Source organism: Bactrocera dorsalis, chromosome 6, assembly GCF_023373825.1.
Source record: "Bactrocera dorsalis isolate Fly_Bdor chromosome 6, ASM2337382v1, whole genome shotgun sequence".
NCBI classification, from domain to species: domain Eukaryota; kingdom Metazoa; phylum Arthropoda; class Insecta; order Diptera; family Tephritidae; genus Bactrocera; species Bactrocera dorsalis.
Window position 1 is genome coordinate 16,114,207 of NC_064308.1, and position 23,416 is coordinate 16,137,622.

The window sequence follows — 23,416 nt, forward strand, 5'->3', positions numbered from 1 at the left end:
GTAAAATGCGGATTTTTTTGTTGCTGTTGCATCTTTTTCTCCGAATTATTGTTTATTCCTAGTTTATATTGGTCTTCAATAGATGTTGCGAAGTTTGAAGCAAATAAGTACCTTTCCCTATTTGACTCCACCTCCTGGGCTAATGCCAGAGCGCTAGGTAGGTCTTTAGGGCGAGAGGCAAATAGTATGTCACATAGAGGTCTTTTAAGGCCTGATATAAAAACTCTTAAAGCGTCCGCTCTATATTTTTCGCAAATTGATTCTGATACTTGACCCTCATGGGTCATTATGGTTTTATTCGTGAGGAGAGTTAATATTTTCTCAACCTCGTCGAAATATCGAAGCACAGATAGGTTACCCTGACGTAAGGTGGATAATTGCTGTTCAATTAAATATATCGGTCGCTTGTCTGCGTACGTAAAGTCTAGTCTCGCGATTATTGCGTCGAAATTCAAAACGGTGTTGAAGGATGCCAAAATGGCATCAGCAGAAGCTTTTATTTTATTCCTAATTATACCAACTGCTTGGTAGTGTCTAGAGCTTCCCTGGTAACTTCTGAAAACTTCATAAGATGTATGGGCAGCTTGTCGCCAAGACACATATGTACTGATTTGTCCGTCAAATTCTGGTAATGATTTTACCAGATCAAGTGGTTCGTCACACCTTACGTTCGGTAATATTTTTACCGGTTGGTATACTTTTGGCGTTTGACCAGTGGTCAATGTAGTCAATTGCTCCGTTAATCGTTGGAGCTTAACCTCGAAAGTCTGTCTTTGTTGTTCAAGAGCGCTCGAGACGGCTGCTTGAACCACTGCGGTTACCTGATTTGAATCCATTTTACTGGTCACCTGTAGTTTTATAATTCTTTCTAAGAGGTTTTCTAATTCTGAGTCACTCATAAACTTCGAAATTAAAATTGAATAAAACTTGTAACCGTTCTTATAGTCGAATCAATCAATCACACTCCTTTGTTGATATGGCTAGATAATTTCAGTTATTTATTACAATTTTCTTCACAAATTCTGTTTCTAAACACAATGTTTTTTTGAGAAAAGATTACACTGTTTCTTCAATCAATCACACTCTTTTGTTGATATGGCTAGATAATTTCAGTTATTTATTACAATTTTCTTCACAAATTCTGTTTCCTTTTTATTAAACTCTGGAAAATTTGTTTCACAACATTTTATGATTAGCTTCTTATATTTCTAAAATAAATTCCTTTCCGTCTATTTTGAAAACTTAGTTTTAATTCAAAGGAAATTATAATGTTTTTATTTTAATGAGCACTCTACTTACAATATTCGAAACATGATTTTATTATAAACTGCTTTCTGATGAATCCTCGGATCCTTGGAGTCCTTGTAGGATTGTAGCGATTCTCTGTGAGTCCTTGTAGGATACGTTTTTAAAGATTGTAGCGATTCTTTGTGAGTCCTTGGGTCCTTTGAAGTCAGTAAAGGCACTCCACCGCAAAATACCTTGGTGATTTTTACTTTCTGGAGAATCCTTCGTATCTTCTTTACCCGGTTGGGCGCCAATTATTTTTAGGCACTTGTGTGCTTTATTCAGGCTCGATCAGAACTAACTTTAAAACATTCTTATTCTTAATTCTAAACCTAAGCCGTCCTCACTGCCGCTGCCGTCGTCGCTGCCGTCGTCGCTGTCGTTGCTATGTTTTGTCAAATGCAGTGTCAGCGAATCCCACGATTACGCCGACTTGCGTGTAGTGTGAGTCGTTGTTTGTTTGCGCTATATTTGTGCTGCGCCAGCGGATCCCACGGCTACGGTAGTTTGTGAGTATCGCTTGTTGTTGCTGGTCGTTGGATCATAGCTCGGGCCGTTGGTCATGGATTGGTGTAGTGTTAATGTTCAGCATTGCCTGAAACGGATGTTAGGCAGACAATGCTGACTTGATATTTTGGTGGTTTGCGTTTCGAGTTAACTTATACATGAAAGACTAACCGGATCTCCTTCGGCTTACTGGCCATGTTATCGTGAAATAACTAAAGTTTTCCATTAGGTTCGGATCAACATTGAATGAATAAATAAGCAATAATGAAGAGGTGTACAGAAACTAAACAAACTATTTAAAATATTGGAAATTTGGAAAATTACTTAAAATGTTAAAATATGTTTTGGTACATAAATGTTATGAAGCGATTGTGAATGAAATTAGATACAACTAATGAATTTTTGACTATCTCGTGTACTTCATACTTGATGCACCAACCATTTTTGGTCTATTAATTATGTACTACAAAATCAAAAACAATTGATCTATATTTCGTGTGCTTGGGTTAGAATAGAAGTTTTCACTCTAAACGCTTAAGAAACCTGAAGTAAAATCACCTCCCATTTTTAAGTAAAATTTAATTTCGCAAAAACTAACTATTTGGAACTGGTTTCGGTATAAAGCATTTATAAAAGAACCGTTTGATGCAAATTAGGAAATTGAACCTTCATACCGTGCAAATGCTATTTTGATTCACAAACTTAGTACCTTGCTTGTCTTGGAGAGGTTTATTCCTACCTAGCCGTATAATTCCGTAGTTATCGTAGTTACACGTCTTACCCTACAACTGTGCTCTTTAAATATGTTCTAAAGAAATACAAGAATATTCATTAAATCTATAACATTACTAATAGTGCGACGATAAGTATTATTGTATTTTTTCTGTTTAAAGGCTTCAACCCTCATCAACACTCCATAGAAGTTCCATTGCCCGACTATGGAGAGGTGCAAATAGCAATTACACGCCTGAAGAACAAAGCGGCAGTGACCACCGTCACCGAATTGATTGGGCCTTATCAGTGTGGCGTTAGACCAAGAAAATCTACTATCGACCGTTAGTTCCTTTCTCCAGAAGGGAAAGAAGCGAAGCGTATGGGTCTGGTTGTGAATGAAGACTAGACGAAATTTTTCCTGTCATCAAACAAACAATCATCGCATTCGCGACTTGGCTCACATGTCACTGTTAAGATTCATAACTATGAAGTAGCAGATAATTTCGTCTATCTTAGAATCAGTATTACAACCAACAACGATATAAGAATAGAAATGTAACGTAGAATCACTCTTGCCGACAGGTGCCACGTTGTACTGAGTAAAAAATTGAAAATTAAAGTCCCACCTCGACGAACAAAGACCTCTCCGTTAGAGAGATCAGGTGGAGGAGGACCTGGCTGCACTTGGTATCTCGGATTGGCGCTAAAAAAAAGAAACGACTGTCGCACTATTGCCAACTCAGATATAACCACGTAAGCGATGTCTACGTCAGCAAAGAGAAAGAAAAAAGGTGTAATATTAACATAAGTTATTAATTTAGCACTCTTTTTAATATAAAATTGTTTAAAAATGTATTATTTTAATGAACAAAAATACTGTACAGTAATTGATACTAGGTATGGAATTTTAAATTCGAATTGAGGAAGGTATATTCAATTTGACTCACATAATAAATAAAAAATAAAGGTATAAAAATATGTTCAAATATGTAATAAGTTTGATGATATGTCTTTTAAGAGAGTCTAATGAAAGTACTTTAGACACAACTGTACTACATCAAACCTTTCGTAGACAGTGAAATCATTTTGAGTTATTTGTTTTACAGCTTCAGTAATCAAATTATGGTAATTTTAATTAAAAAAGATACACACATATATGGTTAAGGTTATTGCAACATTTATATTTCCAATATCTTATAAAAAATAGCGAGGGTTGAATTGAGAAACTAGATAGAGCTTTTGGAACACACTTACCCTTTACTATCCCAGCGTTCCTTTTCGAAGCCCTTGTGTATTGATTGAGCGATTGATGATTCCATGAGATCGACGTAGCGTACAACTAGCGGTGCAAACGTGTCACGCAAATGCTGGTGAAAGCGCCCGTTCCGCAAATTGTCTACATACATAAAAACCATTCATGTATACAATTGCTGGTATGTATTTTGAATTTAAGTAACTAAGGACTAAACTCCGGCCCGTCCGGCCGACTTTACCATGAATATGTTAAACAAAAATCTTGGTTTCCCTAAATAAGGAAGTTTCAACAATACTGTTATTTTTTTATTCTTCTTTGCAAAAACCAATGAAATTGGATAATAGATTCCTATCTCACAAAAGTTGGCATCTCTGCTAAAATCTGTTATTGAAAGCTTTTAATCGGGCTAAACATCAATCGCTGGCAATTTCATCGTTCTTCTACTTTTTCTTTATGCCGGCGTAACCCAACAATATTGCACAACATAAATACTCAACAAAACACATGTATTGGAAAATATCTCCCTTCCGCTTTTTTGCTCTTCATTTAATGCTTTGTAAAAAGTGTTACAGTGATAGAATTTAGTTCAACGGCAACTTCATGATACCGCCCTCGTAGAAGCCCCCCTCCTTATTTTCGAAGAACTCGGACAGCCACTTTTCACAAGCCTTTTTTTTTTTTTGTGTTCAACTTTACACCAACAAGGGCGTTCGCCATGGACAGGAACGGGCTACCGTAGCTTCTGACGAGTCATCAACGATGTGTGTGGTCTGGCGATGTCCTGGTGGAACACTACACTCTTCCTGTTGGCCAATTCTGGACGCTTCTGGTCGATCGCCTGCTTCAAGAGGTCCAGTTTTTCGCAGTAGATGGTAGCATTAAGCGTCTGGCAGAATGGGAGCAGCTCATAGTGGATTATTTCTTTCCAATCGCACCAAACACACAGCAAAACCTTCCTGGCCGTCAATCCCGGCTTGGCCACTGTTTGGGACTATTCACCGGCCTTCGACCACGACCGTTTTCACTTGATATTGTCGTGTGATCCATTTTTCGTCGACAGTCACCATCCGCTTCAAAAATGGGTCGAGTTCGTTCCATTTCAGCAGCATATCGCAGGCGTTGATTTGGACCAGAAGGGTTTTTATGTGAAATCATGCGGCACCCAAACATCAAGCTTTTTTGTGTATCCAGCCTTCTGCAGATGGTTTAAAATGGTTTGATTTGGATGTCACGAGATGCCACATGGCGGTCTAACTCGATGTTTGATTTGATCGGTATTCGTCGTCATAGGTCCTCCGCCGGCTGGCTTTTCCATGGTGTTGTTTTCACTATCTCTGAATCGTCGAAACCATTCCTCCGCAGTTCGACGCGATAGAGGAACATACCCCAAAACACCATTAATCTCACGGAACGTTTCTCTAGCAGATTTGCCTTTAACGAAGGAAAACTTTAAAATAGCGCGAATTTCGGCGTTAGTGAACTCCATGCTTACACGTGTATAACTGTGGAACGCAATATTCAAACTAATCATGCATAACGTCGTTTTGTAGGTTATGACAAGGTCTTTCAAAGATGTATGGTATTGCTAGATACAAGCTCTGTATATACATAGCCGCGAAATTCCAACGACAAAAAGTCGAAAGGGAGATATTTTCCAAACTAATATAATACGAGGTGTGTTCAAAAAGTATCGCGAATCGTAACTGACAGTTTTCTTCGATTGCAGGGGCGTGGTGCATCATGAGTTCTTGCCACAGAGAAGAACGGTCAATAAGGAATATTACCTGCAAGTTATGTGCAATTTGCGCGAAGCAATCCGCCAGAAACGCCCGGATTTGTGGAAGAACAAAAGTTGGCTTTTGCACCACGATAACGCCCCTGCTCACACATCGTTGCTTGTGCGCGACTTTTTGACCAAAAACAACACACTAATGATGATGCCGCAGCCACCGTATTCCCCAGATCTGGCCCCCTGTGACTTTTTCTTGTTCCCTAAACTGAAGAGACCCATAAAAGGACGACGTTACGCTTCTCTTGACGAGATAAAAACGGCATCGAAGGAGGAGCTGAAGAAGATAAAAAAAAATGATTTTTGAAGTGCTTCGAAGATTGGAAAAACCGTTGGCACAAGTGTATAATATCTCACGGGGATTACTTTGAAGGGAACAAAATAGATATTCATGAATAAATAAATACTTTTTGAAAAAAAAACACAAAATTCGCGATACTTTTTGAACACACCTCGTATAGCAGAGATATGCAGATGTCCAACTCATCCCTCATTGAAAGTGAGAGAGCAATTGCTAAACGTCAAAATCTCCTGATCTCGATCAGCTGTCAAAGTTCAGGAGGTATTGAGTTTTAGCAATTAGCAACAAGAGATGGCCTTATTGAAATCTGACCATAAAAATATGTACTAAACGGAGATATTTGTTGTATCGTTCAAAGCCACTTATAAAAAATGTAAAACAATGAAAATTAAACAAACTTATAAAGTTTGAATGTATTTTAAGAATCGTTTTGTAATACTATGATACTTCATAGTATTAATTTTCAGTGGGAAATGATTAAGAAGATTTATTGATTGAGAGTTAAAAACTTAAATACTTTTATTGGGTATTGAAAGGTCAAAAGTCAGTTGTTTTAACATACTATAAAAATGTTTAAATAGTTTCTCTATATTTTAAACGACCTCTATATAGTAATTTTTAATCGTTATAAATGTTGGGTGTTTTAATTTAAATGCCCAAAAATTACCTGGCCATAATGGATAAAACCACTAATTTTGAGGCGCTCTCACACTGGAATAAGTTGGGCATCCCTTTATCCCTGGTAATAGTTTCTACAATTAATTGTTCTTCTGCTAATCTTTCCCTTACAGTTCTTATTGCAAATGTGTAGATTCGTCGCTCCCACTTTTATCGTGGTACAACGTCGGTCGAGAAGGGGGCGAGATCATCTTTAAGGCATCCAGCGGCGAAAGGCGCGTATCCCAGACGTAGTAGATGGTAGAGATGGAAGGGGCGCGATTAGCAGTGTTGTGGCCGTAAAAAGGGTAGAGCTTAGTTACCTTGCGAAGGCTTCATTGTTCGGTCCGCGAAAATGCTGATAGGGCGAAGTACGAGATGTTCCTCATGACAGCTATAAGGGGTTCTTTCCCAACGAGCAGATCAATGTAAGCCCTGTCAGATGAATGCTCTTTCAGCACATGTGCTCGAGGCATTAATACAAGTAATTAACAAAACCAGTTAGGACATTGTGGTGATAAAGTGGAAAGTTCCTGCAACCTAACCTAAAGACCTTACGAAATATTAACGTTGTTCTCAAAAGTGCGGAAAAACTAATTACTGTAGTAACTATGTATTAAGTACAGAGTGAATGAGGAATATGAGAGGATAAAACGTCACCAAAGTGAGGAAAATTCTCTGATCGCTATTCACATGGGAGTGACCAGAAACGATTCTTTTACACATAACTCACATCTCACGACTTTCGATCTTAGACCAAGTATCCGCTTGAAGGCGAATCATCTCTCCACAAGGATGTGCGCTGGGTTTGAAAACTAAACAACAGACTCGGACGAAAGATGACCATGGCAAACGAATTAAGGATTACGATTTAAGGGCATGCACCTGGAGTGTCCGGTCTCTTAATTGGGAAGGTACTGTTGCCCAGCTGCCTGATGTCCGCGTAAAAATAAAGGTTGACAATACCGGCATCCAAGAAATACAATGGACGGGACAAGGACTGAGACGATAGGTCCTTGTGACATTTGCTACAGTGGCCATATAAAGGAGCGCAAATTCGGGGTGGAACTTGTGGCGGGAGAGAGATTCCGTCGCCGAGTCCTGCCATTCACCCTGGTGGATGAGCGTTTAGCCACCAAACACATGGAAGCGAAATTCTTCAACATTTCTCTGATTTGTGCCACGCCTGAACGGAAGAGTAGGACGATGTGACCAAAGATATCTTCTATGAGTTCTTCTATGCTTGGAGCGCACCTATATGAGCTGCCCCGCCACGATATCAAAATCATGCTTGATGACTTAAACGCCAGGTGGGCAAAGAAGGTGTCTTTGGCACAACGTTCAGTAAATTCAGCTTCTACGAGGAAACATCCCCAAATGGGTTGAGGCTGATCGACTTCGCCGGGGTAGGGTTATCTGTAGTATTAAGTTCCAGCATAAAAAAATTCACCAAGCTACCTGGCTGTCTCCGATGGATGTATTGGGCCGATGGATTGGCTAAGCTATTCAAATACGGCAGCGAAGAACTGATAAGGAATATCCATCATCTTACACTTTGTAGAATATGGTCGGAGGAAAGCATGCCCGATGCTCTGCCCAATCCCCTAAAAAAGAGACCCCAAAATATGCGCCAAGTACCTTGGGATAAGTCTCCTCAACATCGCATATAAGGCCCTATCGAGCATACTGTGTGAAAGATTAAAGCACGAACTGATTGGACCTTATCAGCGTGGCTTTCTTTCTGGAAATTCAATAACTGACCAGATATTCACCATGCACCTAAATCTCGGAAAGAACTAGTGCAAAAATTGTTGACACATACCATCTCTTCATCGATTTCAAAGCTGCTTTCGACAGCACGAAAAGGAGCTGCCTTTACTCCGCTATGTATAAATTTGGAATCCCCGAAAAGCTAATACTTCTATGTAAACTGTTGTTTAGCAACAACAGAAGCTCCTTCGGGATCGGAAAAAAGCGATGTACTTGGATATTAGAAATTTCGGGACCCACCGCAACTAGGCCCTATTAGAGTCTTAAATCTAATAGCACTCCTAGCAGCAGTCACTAGAATTCGCTACAAATTGTTCATGCGAAATGGCCATAATATGATTGTGGATTATTCCCAACATTTTTCTAGTTATCAAGCTGGACTTTAAATACTCTGCAGAGAAGTGTAACGAACAGTACTTACACATTATTTGAATAAATAATCATAAATTAACGGGTGATCCAAGTAAAATCGCTTTTTTCAATAGCATTTTTTTGACAGTTCACGTGTGAGTCGTGTCAAGTTGTCATGTTATTTTGTTCTTTATTGTTTGGTATTTTTATAGAAATACTTACGCCTGAGCAACATTTATAAAACAATGTTCAACTTTGTTACGAAAATTCACGTTCTGAAAAGAATGTGTTTTGCGTGCTTCGCTCAACTTATGGTCAACATTATCGGCCTACTGAGCATACTATTAGTACCACCATCATCATCAGCCATTCGACCAAGTGTACACGTAGACCATGCAGGGTTGATTCGGCGTCGTTCGCAGCAACTCGCACTGACGTATGGAACGACTTGACGCATTTTATGTCGAGCTCTTAAATTGAAAGCGTGCAAAATACAGTTTGTGTCAAAATTGAAGCCGCTCGACCTTCCCCAGCGGCATCACTTTGCCCCATGGGCTCTTGAAAAGTTTCAAGAAGATACGACGTTTTCGTGCCAAATTTTGTTCAGCGATAATTTCTGATTGAATGAGTACGTAAATTATGCAAATTTCATAGATTTTTTAATACGTACCATCTACAAAAATTATATGAAGCCTTACTTAAAAAGCCGAATATCTCGGGAAGTATTAATGATAGCGATTTTGACCTCGAACTTCTTTTTATAGAAAAAAAATTTCCTACAAATTTGTCCTTTTCATTTTTTCTATAGCTCCTGTCATTAACGAGATCTATACACAAAAAAAGCGAAATTCTTGGTTTAAAGGCCCGTACTACCTCGCCGGTGTGAGTTACGACTTTGTTGCACTGGGCAATTTTTTAGAGTGATAATTGTGAGAAATATGCGCCTAAAGTCAAAGCGATGCCATAAAATACCTCTGATCTCTAGGAATTTAAAGATAAAAACTCACGATTGTAGTGTATTTTCTATGGAAAATTTTTTACAGTCCTTGGTCCAGTTCTTAATGTTAATATTAAGGGCTAAAATTTTCAGGGGATTTTTTTTAGGGTAGGGCCAAGGAAATTTCGTGACGGGACTGAAAGAAATTAATAGTTCAAAAAAAAAACACCCTAATGTAAACAAACAAATGCCGCATTTGGGACGGAGAGTAACCTGAAAAAATTTAAGAGCTGCCATTTCATTGGCCGGTCTATTGGCCATCTCGGTCATGTGATATCACACCGTTAGACTTTTTCATGTGTGCATATGTAAAGTCTATGCCAGTGGTCGGCATTTCTTAGCAAAATTTTGCAAACTAACTTCACACGTACGCTTACGCTCTATCGTTCAGTCGTTGTCGAGCCCATGGATAAATTGATCCGAAACTCCTCTCTTCGCTTTCTGAGAGAGCCCATGATCTCACGGTTTGGTATGGCAATACTGAAAGTTCATGGGCTACGAATCAGGTGACAAGCAAAACAACGAACTGCCAGACAAAATCCCGTTAAAAATAACTGACAAAATCAGTTCGTTATTTTTCATTGTGGAGTACATAAGTAATTGTGTTGTGAAAATATAGTGTTTAGGTTTTTTAATAAAAAATGTAGTGTATAAGTGTTTTTACTAAAAATAAAGTTGGCAAGTGTATTAATAAATCCATCTCAAATACATGTATATAAATATATTACGTTTTCCTAACGTATTATAGGAAAATGCTGAGAACTAAAAATAAGTGTGTGGCTGGATGCGTAGGAGCGCGACGGTTTTTCAATTTCCCCAACAAGGAGAAGGATGGATCCAGGTTCGTAAATAATTTTAATTAGTAGAAAAATATAGTTATTTAATATTTACGATGGCTTTAATAATACACTTACCAACTTTATTTTTAGTAAAAACACTTATACACTGAAATTTAAAATATTTTTTCATAAATTGTGCCTATTTTGAAATTGTTTTAGATGCAATTTATTGCATTATAAAAAATATATCATACTTGCGAAATGTAATGTAATTTAGTAAATAGTATCAGCGGTGGTGTGGAAATTACAAACTCCCAAAACATTTACTAAAAATTCCCTAACACATTTCTTCCATAGTGGCATCATTGGCAAATGTTATAAAAAATGTGGACTTTGACAGCGTTCTCTCGAATCAAAGAGTTTCGTATCAATTTATCCATGGTCGAGCCAGCAACGAATTAACATCACGCAAGACTATAGCGCAAAACCAAATATGCCCTGCGAGAAATATTTTATGATTCTAAATGCCTTTGGTGCCATGCAATGCCTTTTATGTTCCAAGTCTTTTAAAGATAATAGGGAATATATCATTAAAAGACATTTTGTTAATTTTCATTATACTATTAATTATTTAGATTATATACTTAATTTTAATTCCAATTTCTCACTGGGCTACTTTTTTTTCGTGCTCACCAACACAGTGACAGATCCTCTCATGCCGACCACTGGTCTATGCGGATAATCCCGTTTCGATTCTGGCCCTTGAGCTAAACATCATCATCGAAGTGCTCGATCGAAAATTGGACTGAATGGATATAATATCTGAGACGTAGCCACGGCCAATATTTGAAAGAGATAATCCTCAAAAAATAAATGTCAAAAATTGCTCTTTCGAAGGATAATTAACATTCCCCTCTAAATTTAAAGTTCCTTTGTTTTTTTCTAAGTATAGAACTCCGAATACTTTTATTATAATACTCATTTATATTAATAACATAATACTTACCGTCTGCACGCAAATAGTCATTAAGTATTTGAAATAAAGGAAATGAGTCCCATGTATCTGGTGGCTGCTCGGTGAGTACCCTATCCATGTCCACAGCAAATAGCGACCAGAAGATTTCTGCATGTTCCACCAACAGGTCACTGAACCATGCGAATGCCTAAACAGTAGAATTAAAAAAAAAACATTTATATTGCAACAATAATTTTATTTGAGTATCTAATTTACCGGGAGTCAAATCAACGAAAACGTCAAGTATGCGGGAAATGATCTTCAGATCATTGAGAAAAACTACGAATCAAAAACCGGTTTCGAAGCAGCGGATTTTGTTTTTGAAATATCCGAATGAAGGATAATACAAAGGTGCATTTGGATATTCTTTTGATCATATAAGGAATCACATATCTCCGACACAAGCGATCATTCAGATATTTTAAAGTTCCCTTTATAAATCGCTTTCTCGAAACCGGTTTTAAACCCGTAGTCTCTTAAGTCTTAAGTTGTTCAAACTGATCCGTGGAACATTTCCCGCGGAACATATATAAAATAAAATCGACGCGCTATAATGTGTATATGTACACGCCTGTACAAATGTGTATGAAATTGATGAAAATCGGAATGAATACAAATGTGTGTATAAATAGCATATAACAGTTTTCTAAAATCTAAGTGCATATTCGTACTTATAAATGCATTATTATTCAACATTGTATATATTGTAAAAGCAAACGTACTCGTGCATAACTTTGAGTCATTCGTACAATGATAATAAATGTGATTCGAATACGCTTTTGGTTACCAATAATAGTTATTATACTGTACAACAACAGTTTTTTTAAATTCTTGTCAACTAAAACTTAATAAAAAGCGGCATATTACCTCGTTATTAACCGATAACGACCATAAAATAAATTAGGACGGTCAATTATGAATTGCATGAAACCGACAAAGCAAAGAACAATCTAGTTTCGGAGAAAGTGAATACATCAGCAATGATAATGATTCATTACAGATAGAAAACAACGCGGCTTATAGAACTGATTTTTTATTTCATAAGTTGCTGGTAAAACTATTTATCAATATCTTCCGAAAATTTAAACTTTTGTCCCACAACTACGCATCTTTTGCGTGTAAGCTACTTTGTAAAGTTTTCAACCAATCGTTTGGAACTGTCAGTTACTTAACAGGGTTTGTCCGAAAAGAAATAAGACTGAGTCGATTTAAAAAAAAATATTATACCAATCGTTACAATTCTCTAAAAGCTTTCAAAATAGGCTCCTCCTGCGTCGATGCAGCGCTTTTAGCGCGATTTCCAAGCATTGAGGGCGTCACGGAAGGCATTCTCCGGAATAGCCGTAGAACGAAAGTTGTTCACAAGAAAGGCGGTGTAAGCCGGAGCGTTGTCGTGGTGCAACTTCCAATCGGCTGCGATGTCTCGTCGGACCCAATCGACCTTTTATTTAAGTCTCTCGAAGACTTCCACGTAAAACTTGGCGTTGGCGGTTTGATCAGGAGAAATAAATGCATGGTCGATGATGCCTCTGATCCCAAAAAAGACAATGAGCATCGTTTTCTCTTTCGATTAGCTCATTCTTCCGGTCTTTAGCATCGACCTCTTCCCGGTCCTCCAAAAAGGCCTGGTGCCATCGAAACGCACCACTTCTTGCTAAAGCAACATCTGGGTAAGCCTGCTTGAACATATCAAACGTCTTTAATCCCGTACCTCTGCTCTAACGAACGTTGCATGTTCGGTTTGCACCACTCACAGAAACACGTCGCACGAAAATGTTTTTCCTGACTCTTCAGGGGCTCGGAGACAACTGACTATCCGCTCGTTCGTTAAATATGAAAGCCTTCCATCAAAGTACCGAAGTACAGTCGCGCCGGAAGAAAATCAGTCCGATTACTTTCCGGACATACCCTGTATTTAGAGTATTGTGCATAGTATGAGCATAAAATCGGTATATTATTACGTTTTAGGTTCATATAAAAGAAAGACATGGCATGTAGAAGAGAGACATACATCGGCGGTTTGCAAAGTTTTATAAAAATTTTTAATCTAGATTAAAATAGGCATCATTGCGAAATATTGAATATATACGGCAAAACGCTAAGAATTTTATTAAATATTCTATGTTCTTAAACGGTTAAGGCCATACATACATATATAAATAAATAATGGCAGGCAATAAATTTTAAGACCGTATAGAACGAAAGTTGATCTTTATGAGTAACTCTTCTTTTTTTATTTTAAAGAATATTGCGAATGAATTCAACATTCATTATTCGACGAAATCGTTTCTTACTTTCATAAGTTACATACATTGTGACGAAAAGGTACACGAAATTTGTAAATAAAACTCAAAATATTTAATTATTCATCAATATTAATTTTTTCACCTTCAAAGAAATCCCGGCCAGATGTAATATACTTATGCCGACGATTTTTCCAGTTCTCAAAACATTTTTCACCACTTTTTGAGGTGGATTTCAGCTCTTTCAGCGAATTTTATTTCATCTCTTTGATCGACTGAAAATCGGTTCTACGAGAATTTTTTTATTTGCTTTTTCGATAGCTTATATTTCCAAAAATATCCTGTAAAAACGGGAAGGCCGTATCTCGAATAGTTTTTGGATGGCAGCGTTCTAAAGAGCGACCGCTCGGAGTTGCAAACATTTATAAGTAAAACTTTAAACGCATTTTTCTCGAAACGACATTTTTCAAAATTGCTGACATCATAACTAAACGAGAAATAAACTGGTGGACTTCAAATTAAAACTGAGTATTTTTGAACACATATGCCATACAATGAACTACGATCTTTTTCAGTGGTTGAAAATTGTCAATTTGGCATTAAAAAACGAACATTTTTTTCGTAAAAAAATATTTTTTTTTTCAAAATTACGCCATTTGATTAATTTTTGATATTTTACAAAGATAGAAAATATATTTAAATTTAATAAACATTTTGAATTTTTTTGTTTCAGCTACTCATTCGACCTGAATAATTCCAGCAGTTGAGGCATTTTTTTTTGGCCCCTCCGAAGACAGCCCATAACTCCGTTATTTTTCAAAATTTTTGTAAAAAAAAATCTTAAAATATAGCTGAAGTTCAAAGAAGTTCGAAAGGTTCAATTGCGTACTTTTTCTAAAAAAAAAATCACGAAAATCAGGAATTTTTCATGCGTCACACTGGTATAGCCCCTTAAGCAGCTGCTGTACACATACTGATTCACAGATCGCGCTATTTTTTGGCATAGTAATTTGGAGTCATGTGTAGAAGTTCACGCAAGTGAGGAAAGTTCTCTGATCGCCATTCACTTGGGAGTGGCCAGAAACTATTCTTTTACATATGACTCAAGCAGCTCACGACTTCCGGTCTTTAACTAAGTATCCTCTGGGTAGCCTAAGAACATCCGTTTGAAGGCGAGCTAAAGTGGGAAGGCGAAACATTCCCTGCATAGGGTTGTGTGCTGGGTTTGAGACCCGCCACGTAAAAAACAGTACCAATGAAAACTAAACGACAGCCTCTGAAGAGAGACCCCTTTTGATGACGACCATGGCAAACGAAATAAGGACTACGAATTGAGGGCATGCACCTGGAATGTCCGGTCCCTTAATTGCGAAGGTGCCGCTGCCAACCTGGTCGATGTCCTCGTGAAAATAAAGGCTGTCATCACGGCCGCCCAAGAAATGCGATGGACGGGACAAGGATAGATACGAGAAGGTCCTTGTGGCATTTACTACAGTGGCCATATAAAGGAGCGCAAGTTTGGTGTGGGATTCGTGGTGGGAGAGAGACTCCGTCGCCGAATACTATCATTCACTCCAGTGAATGAACGTCTAGCCACAATCCGCATCAAAGCGAGGTTCTTCAACATATCGCTGATTTGCGCCCACGCCCCGACGGAAGAGCAGGACGATGTGACCAAGGATGCCTTTTATGATTGCTTGGAGCGCACTTATGAGAGATGCCCCCGCCACGATGTCAAAATCGTGCTTGGCGACTTTAACGCCAGGGTGGGCAAAGAAGGTATCTTTGGCACTACGGTCGGTAAATTCAGCCTCCACGACGAAACATCCCCAAATGGGTTGAGGCTGATTGACTTCGCCGGGGCCCGAAATATGGTTATCTGTAGTACTAGATTCCAGCATAAGAAGATACATCAAGCTACCTGGCTGTCTCCGGATCGAAAAACCACCAACCAGATCGATTATGTTGTGATAGACGGAAGACACTTCTCCAGTGTTTTAGATGTGCGTGCGCTCCGAGGTCCTAACATCGACTCGGACCACTATATTGTTGCAGCCAAAATTCGCACCCGCCTCTGTGCAGCAAAAAACGCACGCCAACAAACTCATGGAAGGTTCGACGTCGAGAAGCTGCAATCACAACAGACAGCCGAAAGATTTTCTACTCCGCTTGCACTCCTGCTCTCTGAGAGCACTCGTCAACAACTCGGTATAAGGGAACTGTGGGACGGCAAAAGAACAGCTGGTACGACGAGGAGTGCCGTGTAGCAGCGGAGTGAAAACGGGCTGCCTACCCCGCAACGATAGATAGATACCGAGAGTTGAAGAGGGAAGCGAGACGCATTTGCAGACAGAAAAAGAAAAAGAAGAGCTTGATAAGCTGGCCGAAAAGGGTAATGCTCGAAAATTCTACGAAAAAGTGCCGCGGCTTTCAGAGGTTTCAAGACCGGGGCATACTCTTGAAGAACCCACAAAGGTGATCTAGTCACCGATGCCCAGAGCATACTTAAATTATGGAGGGAACACTTCTCCAGCCTACTGAATGGCAGTGAACGCACAACGCCAAAAGAAGGCGAACCCGATTCCCCAATCGATGACGATGGAACAGACGTTCCATTACCCGACCATGAAGAAGTTCGAATAGCAATTGCCCGCCTGAAGAACAACAAAGCGGCAGGAACCGACGGATTGCCGGCCGAGCTATTCAAACACGGCGGCGAAGAACTGATAAGGAGCATGCATCAGCTTCTTTGTATAATATGGTCGGACGAAAGCATGCCCAACGTTTGGAGTTTAAGTGTGATATGCCCAATCCATAAAAAAGGAGACCCCACAATCTGTGCCAACTACCGTCGGCTTAGCCTCCTTAACATCACATATAAGGTTCTATCGAGCATATTGTGTGAAAGATTAAAGCCCACCGTCAACGAACTGATTGGACCTTATCAGTGTGGCTTTAGACCTGGCAAATAAACAACCGACCAGATATTCACCATGCGCCAAATCTTGGTAAAGACCCGTGAAAGGAGAATCGACACACACCACCTCTTCGTCGATTTAAAAGCTGCTTTCGACAGCACGAAAAGGAGCTGCTTTTATGCCGCGATGTCTGAATTTGGTATCCCCGCAAAACTAATACGGCCGTGTGAATTGACGTTGAATACCAAAAGCTCTATCAGAATCGGGAAGGACCTCTCCGAGCCGTTCAATACCAAACGAGGTTTTAGACAAGGCGATTCCCTATCGTGCGACTTCTTCAATTTGCTGCTGTAGAAAATAGTTCGAGCTGCAGGACTTAATCCAGCAGGTACAATCTTTTATAAGAGCGTATAGCTACTGGCGTATGCCGATGATATTGATGTAATCGGCCTCAACACCCACGCCGTTAGTGGGCTGTACGAAATATACGACGACATTGACATAGTTCAACGAATTAAAAGACAGCGGCTACGCTGGCTAGGTCATGTTGTCCGGATGGACGAAAACACTCCAGCTCTGAAAGTATTCGACGCAGTACCCGCCGGGGGAAGCAGAGGAAGAGGAAGACCTCCACTCCGTTGGAAGAACCAAGTGGGGAAGGACTTGGCTTCGCTTGGAATATCCAATTGGCGCCACGTAGCGAAAAGAAGAAACGACTGGCGCGCTGTTGTTAACTCGGCTATAATCGCGTAAGCGGTGTCTACGCCAATTAAGAAGAAGAAGAATTAAGCACAATCCTAAAAAAACTTAACAAAATAAATTTTCTTGACATCTCATTTACCCGGGGAATTCCCGGGTGCTATTTCGTCACAATGTATACTTCTTACAGACTCACCTAGTTTTAATACTATATTTTACTTTCCGTCCTAGCATTAGACTGTAGTCAAATATTAAACGTTTAGTTACTAAGTCATCTTAGAGGAAAGGCTAATATAGAACTAATTTTATAAATTTTAGGCATTACTACATATTATTAGCGTGTAAAAAAGTTCTCTGACTTTCATTAAGGTACTCATATACGATTATTAACATATTATATAAGGCGTAAAGTCAACCGCATGGATGAAAATCCCGATATTATTTACATGGGCAAGTTTTAACCCGAGTTTATAGTTCGGAAATATTTATATAATATTTGGTATGTGAGGCTAAAAGAAGTTTTGACCCCAGTTTTGACATACAGACATACTATTGTATTTATTTTTTTCTTTTCACATAATGTCCTATTTTTTCGGTATAAATTCAGCCACAGGCACTTGCTTACACATATTCAGTACCTGGGTATAACTCTTCATTACCCAGGTACTGAATAAATTTAGTCAATTTTTAGACTTGAGACTTTGGCATCACTATTTGTACAAAACTTTATCTCGATATAACAAATGGTGCTTGATTTTCATACTAGAAATTTAAAGATGTGTTGTATTGGAGGTAGACGCGGTTTTCATTCGATTTTGTCTGTTTTCACAGCGTATAATAGCAACCTCACACACATCGAACTTTTAAAACGGCTGCCATAAAGCCCTTTCTTGTTATTCTAGGTGTGAAATTTAATGCTTGTGACGCATTTATTCAGTGAGTTATCTCATATTAAGTAGTTGCTAACACTACCGTTTCATGGGGAGTGGGCGTGTTTTTTTCTGATTTAGTTCTATATAGCGCATTTGGTATATTTAAGTCTAGTGGTTTGGAAAATATATACATTAAACCATTTAGAAGGTGGGGCCACATCGACTTTTTAAAAAGTTTTCTGCAATGGCAACTTCCCTTGGGCGCTAATATATGTATATTGCAAGTTTTATCAAGATATCTCAATTTTTTTTTTTTTTTTCAAATTATCGCTTGCCCGGACATACGTATGTACAGACAATCACTCCGATTTAAACTTGTTCTGTCCTCCTAATTATTTATATATGCATTACTTTATATCATTTGCGATTAGTTTTAGGCGATACAAATAACCGCTTGGGGGAAAAATATTACACTATGTTGCAATAAGTTTTGTTAGTATAAAAACTGTATACATATGACGTTTTTGCGTAGTTACTGAACCGATTTTAGTAAAACTTATCAACTGTATTCAATTTGATCGAAATTGAAAGGTATAATAGTTTAGATCTCAATTATCTTAAAAGTTGAAAAATTCATAAATTAAAAAAATTTGTTTCTGTGTTAAAAATTCAAAAACAAACAATAGCAATTCGAATAAAATGACAATTGGAAAATTCATAATATTTTCAAAAAAAAAAATTAAAATTTCAGAAATATTATAAGTATTCATTGGATTTCCAATAAAATGCAACTTTTTCAAGGACTTCAAATGAAGAAAAATTTGTAGCTGCAAACTGACCAAGAACGTAATTTTCAAAGCGTTAGAAAAGTGGTCTCTTTTCACTTTCATCTCCGCTTCCCCCGAAAAAGTTGCTCACGAACATACGCGAAAGCCCTCTTATAGAAAATTAATAAGATCTGCAATGGGTGTGAGTTTGGAATTTGGTAAAGGTAGAAATTGTATTTTATTCATAACTAGCTGACCCCGCAGCCGTTTCCCTGCGTGAAATTACATATGGGTTTTGAAATGAAAAGAAAGTTAAATTTATCATTTCTTTTTTTTTTTCAGTGTAACGCAGCTTGATAAACAACATTTTTTTGGTTTCTGTGCCGGTGCGTTAATGTACAGAGAAGATAGTTTTCCAACTCGTGAGCATGCCAAGTATTTCTGGCCGTGTAAAAAACATAGCCATACATTTCTAGCATATGTGTCCTGATGATTTTTACTGGAAACGGAATCCGTTTGAACTTGTTGCAAAGAATATAGAAATTCGATCGATCGATTTGTAAATATAAGCGCAAGTCTCCCGGAATTTCACTTTGAATCTTCATCGTTATTTTTGGCAGCTAACATTGCATGTGCAATCAAGAAATCGTAGTTAAAAGTTGGTACGCAGCTCTCAAGTAATTGCTCAAGAACAAAAATACATTATTTCTCAAGTAATTTTGACAGCTGGTTACGCATTGTGAATGATCCACATTAGAAGAGCAAGAGAGAATAAACAAAGTAAACAAACTTTGTGCGTATGTATGTGTATGGTAACACAAATATTTTCATTGAGATTTAAGGAATGTTGTTGATGATTGGTTGGTTTTATACAACATTTCAAAATGGAATATACTTTATAATAATGATTTCAACTAATTTAGGATGAATTTGACGATTACTTCGAATTTCCTTCAAGAAACAATTGTTGATTTGATGTTTCTTCGCAAAACCAGGTTTGCCATATTCACATTTTATTGAAAAAAAGTATTAAAAATTAGTACTAGATTTCTTGAGAGCTGCGTACTAGCACAAGTAACTTTATCGCAGGAACGTTTCTGGACCCTTTCTTAAGCGTTTTTTATATGAAGTTTTTACGTTTCTTGAGAGCTGCGTACTAAGCTTAAGATAATTTGGCCAATGTTCGGATAAACATTAGTGATGAGTTCATCTTTCGTGAATCGATAAACGGCAGATGGAATTGATATCACACCACCGGAATTTAACGAATTTTTAGCGAAGATGATGTAAAATGTCTTCGGCAATGTCATTTTTGTTCGTATCCAATAATAAACGCGGAAGGCTGATATGTCGAAATGATTATCGTGAAAAGTGTGCGAACTTCATCTGCATTCCAGTGATTATCATTTTCTAGCAATTGTAATTGCTGGCTTGCTTCTAAAAAGTTGCACACATCGTATCACTCACAGTACGCAATGACTCCAATGAAGTTGAACCGCGTACATTTATCAAAAGCAACCGAAGGAAGAAACAATCGTCGTTTTTCGGGTGGATTGTTTAAATTTGTCCTAATGCATTAGTTGATAACACACCTGGATGTCCATCTACTGGTTGGCCTTGCTATCTGCGTAAGATTTCTTCGACGATGCATTCCATGTATAATATTAAGGTATTTCCGAATGTCCTCGCAATTGGATCACTGACGAAAGTTCAGCAAAAACTCGTAAATGTTAATTCTGTTGCTGGCGGTGTTTCCATTGGCTGTACTGTATTCCCTGGGTTGAAAAACACCCTTTGGCCATTATCCAAATTAACTTCGAGAAGCACGACAGTCGGAAAGCGTTCATGAATTGCAAAAGTAAATATCCTACAAATCGCTTTATTGCAGTCCACGTATCGACCAAGACCAATAATCGTTCAAGACCAATAACCGCCATGTTGCTTCCTTTGGTGACGTAATTATATACGTATTTTAGCGATTTCACCAAACTACAATACTCAACATTAATATGAGTTTTGAATGTGAAGTAGGCAATAAAGGTGAATACAGTACGATCCATGTGTTGTCAACTTCGATGTTCTGCCATTGTCGTCGGGTGAGCAACGCCGATAGAGGGGATATCCATCATTTCTAGTTTGTGTTTCCGAAAGAAAAGCACGTGGATACTGTTTCGTGCATTTATTGACAGACATACTAACCGAAGTGGGATTGTGGTGTCCGCAAGGTCCATGAACCATATTGGTTTTCATCACTTCGTATAATACTGGATCTTTCTTCACATCAGGAATTTCCGCATGATTGAATGATTTCATCAATTTGATCTGGTGTAACCACCTTCCAACATCCAAAGAAGAATGTGTGCGTGCGGAAAACCTCTCTTTTGCCACTCAACAGAGTACATCTAGCATCTAACAGCACCATATATGCGTTGCTTCAAGATAATGTCCATCGAAGCTGTTGCTGTGACATCGTGACGATCGCTTTCTGATTGATCGCGACCCATAATACCGCACGTGTGTCATCGCATCCTGAGAGTACTCGTTCATGTACCTTGGGTTGCTAATGTACATATGTTGATGCCAAAAAGAACGCCGACCGATATTAGCGCGACCTCTTCATGGCATCGTGACAAATTTCAATCTGTAATTGATCACTTTGTGTGAAAAACATATAACATTTTCACTGAATAATTTTCAAAATTTTTTGAAGCAAACGCCAAATTTGAAAGATTTAAATAATTGAAAAACAAAACAAAAAAATTGAATAAAAAAATTTGTATGGAAAAAATTTACTTTTCGGAAATGTTCAATTTTCCGACTTTTCCTCATGAAAGACATACAGGTTTTTCATTTCTGAACCTTTCCCGATCCACAACGAACAACCTCTTAAAATTTCATCAATATTGGTTCAGCCGTTCTCTTAGCGTTACTAACGAACAAACATTCATTCATTTGTATGAGAAAAAGAAAAGGGCTGTTTTTAGGGGTTTCCGGCAATTATTCGAATTTTTTTCTCCGCAGAAACCATCCCTGAACCTCAACGAATATTTTAAAAAAAGAATTATCAAATTTGGTTCAGTCGTATGAAAGTTATGAGCGTACATACATTTTGGCGATTCATTTTTATTTATATAGATATATGTGGTAATATTAAAAAAACTATTAATAGCAATTTATATTAAGATAATGGACCTAAGATTATTGCTTGATAAACCAGTATTGTAAACAATATCAATAAAATAATTAAATATGAAAGAAAATACTTCGTTAAAAATAACTCAGGAAGTAGTAAAAATGAACAGATTTAACGATAAATAGGCTTGAAGTATAAATATTATTTTTTTACCTTTAAATTTTCCTAAAAGTACTTATGCTGATTATATAGCAATAAAGATATCTTTTGTTTATAAATTGAGTGCTACTAATTATTTAAGAAGTTCAATGAACTCTGTCAAACTGAATTACTTTGATGAATGGATTTTGGTTCTGTATCGCCGTCTGTTGCCTTGGGCGCAGATGAAATAATTGACTCTGTTAATTGACCACAGTTAAAGTCGAAACATGCGTAATAATTATACATATTTGGATATATGTATGTAAAATATACTTGTCAGGACTGTGAGAAGGCACTTGTTTGATCAAGACTCGCACAATTCGTAACAACATAATATTTGGTCGTGCACAAAAAAAAATAGCGTACAGGTCAAAACCATAAAGAACATATCGATGCTGCGTTGCAATAATTACAATCAAGACATGTTTAAATGTAAATTAATTATAAATGAAATCCTGTAAAATATGTATACAGAGTCAAATTTTATAGGTATATGCATATATATTTGTGTATGGTATAAAAGTATAAGCTGCTGTTACACACAGACGGTCCAATGAAAAATGAAAATGCTATTCTATGATGTCAGAAGCATTTCTCTTACTTTATGCAGTAATTTCACAGCTCTATTTTACCTAGGCAACTAGGGACGTCAATATGATACTATATATTGAGTATGTTTCCAGAGTTTCAAATAATGCATTAAAAAGTAAATTGGATTAATTGTGTAATCCCAAGTTCGAGACTCAATGATTTATGATTTATCAATTTTTAGTTCTTATTTTAAAATTAAAACAAGAACGGAAGGGCTAAGATCGCGTGCAATCGAATATTTTAAACTCTCGCAACTTGAAAGAATCAAAGCCAGGGAAATACTTTAAGGTGTACAACCAATCATATAGTGTAAGGTCAGTCGGATGTTCGAAATTCTTATATGAGTTACATATGAGATAGGTCAAGAGCGAACTATTATTGTACTACACGAACTGATACAGCATCGTCTCTATAAGCTTAACAAATTTTAATGGTGGCTTGCGTGTCATTCTTTCCTTTTTTATAAAAAAATTTCGAAATATAGCGAGTTTCTTCATTATTTTCACTCATTTATGAACAGCTGTAACATTTTTTCAACTTCTTCGAATTTATTTCCTTTGTTACAATAAG

At 37.7% G+C, this 23,416-nt stretch overlaps 2 protein-coding genes across 22 annotated transcripts in view; one reads left to right on the forward strand and one right to left on the reverse strand.

Moving 5' to 3' along the window:
• Positions 1 to 23,416, forward strand: part of LOC125779360 (zinc finger BED domain-containing protein 5-like) — a 451,651-nt gene that overhangs the window by 151,020 nt on the left and 277,215 nt on the right. The gene's annotated exons all lie outside the window — the stretch shown is intronic.
• The window catches only part of LOC105221871 (calcium-dependent secretion activator), a 249,448-nt gene that overhangs the window by 40,139 nt on the left and 185,893 nt on the right, over positions 1 to 23,416 (reverse strand). For all 20 annotated transcript variants that reach the window (XR_007423219.1, XR_007423220.1, XM_049460126.1 and 17 more), the window contains 2 exons: positions 11,414 to 11,570; positions 3,763 to 3,904 (listed from right to left, as the gene is read on the reverse strand). Coding sequence is in view for 18 of the 20 variants with exons in the window: in XM_049460126.1 (XP_049316083.1) it covers positions 3,763 to 3,904; positions 11,414 to 11,570 (299 nt within the window). In the remaining 2 variants the exon portion in view is untranslated. The remainder of the gene's footprint in view (positions 1 to 3,762; positions 3,905 to 11,413; positions 11,571 to 23,416) is intronic.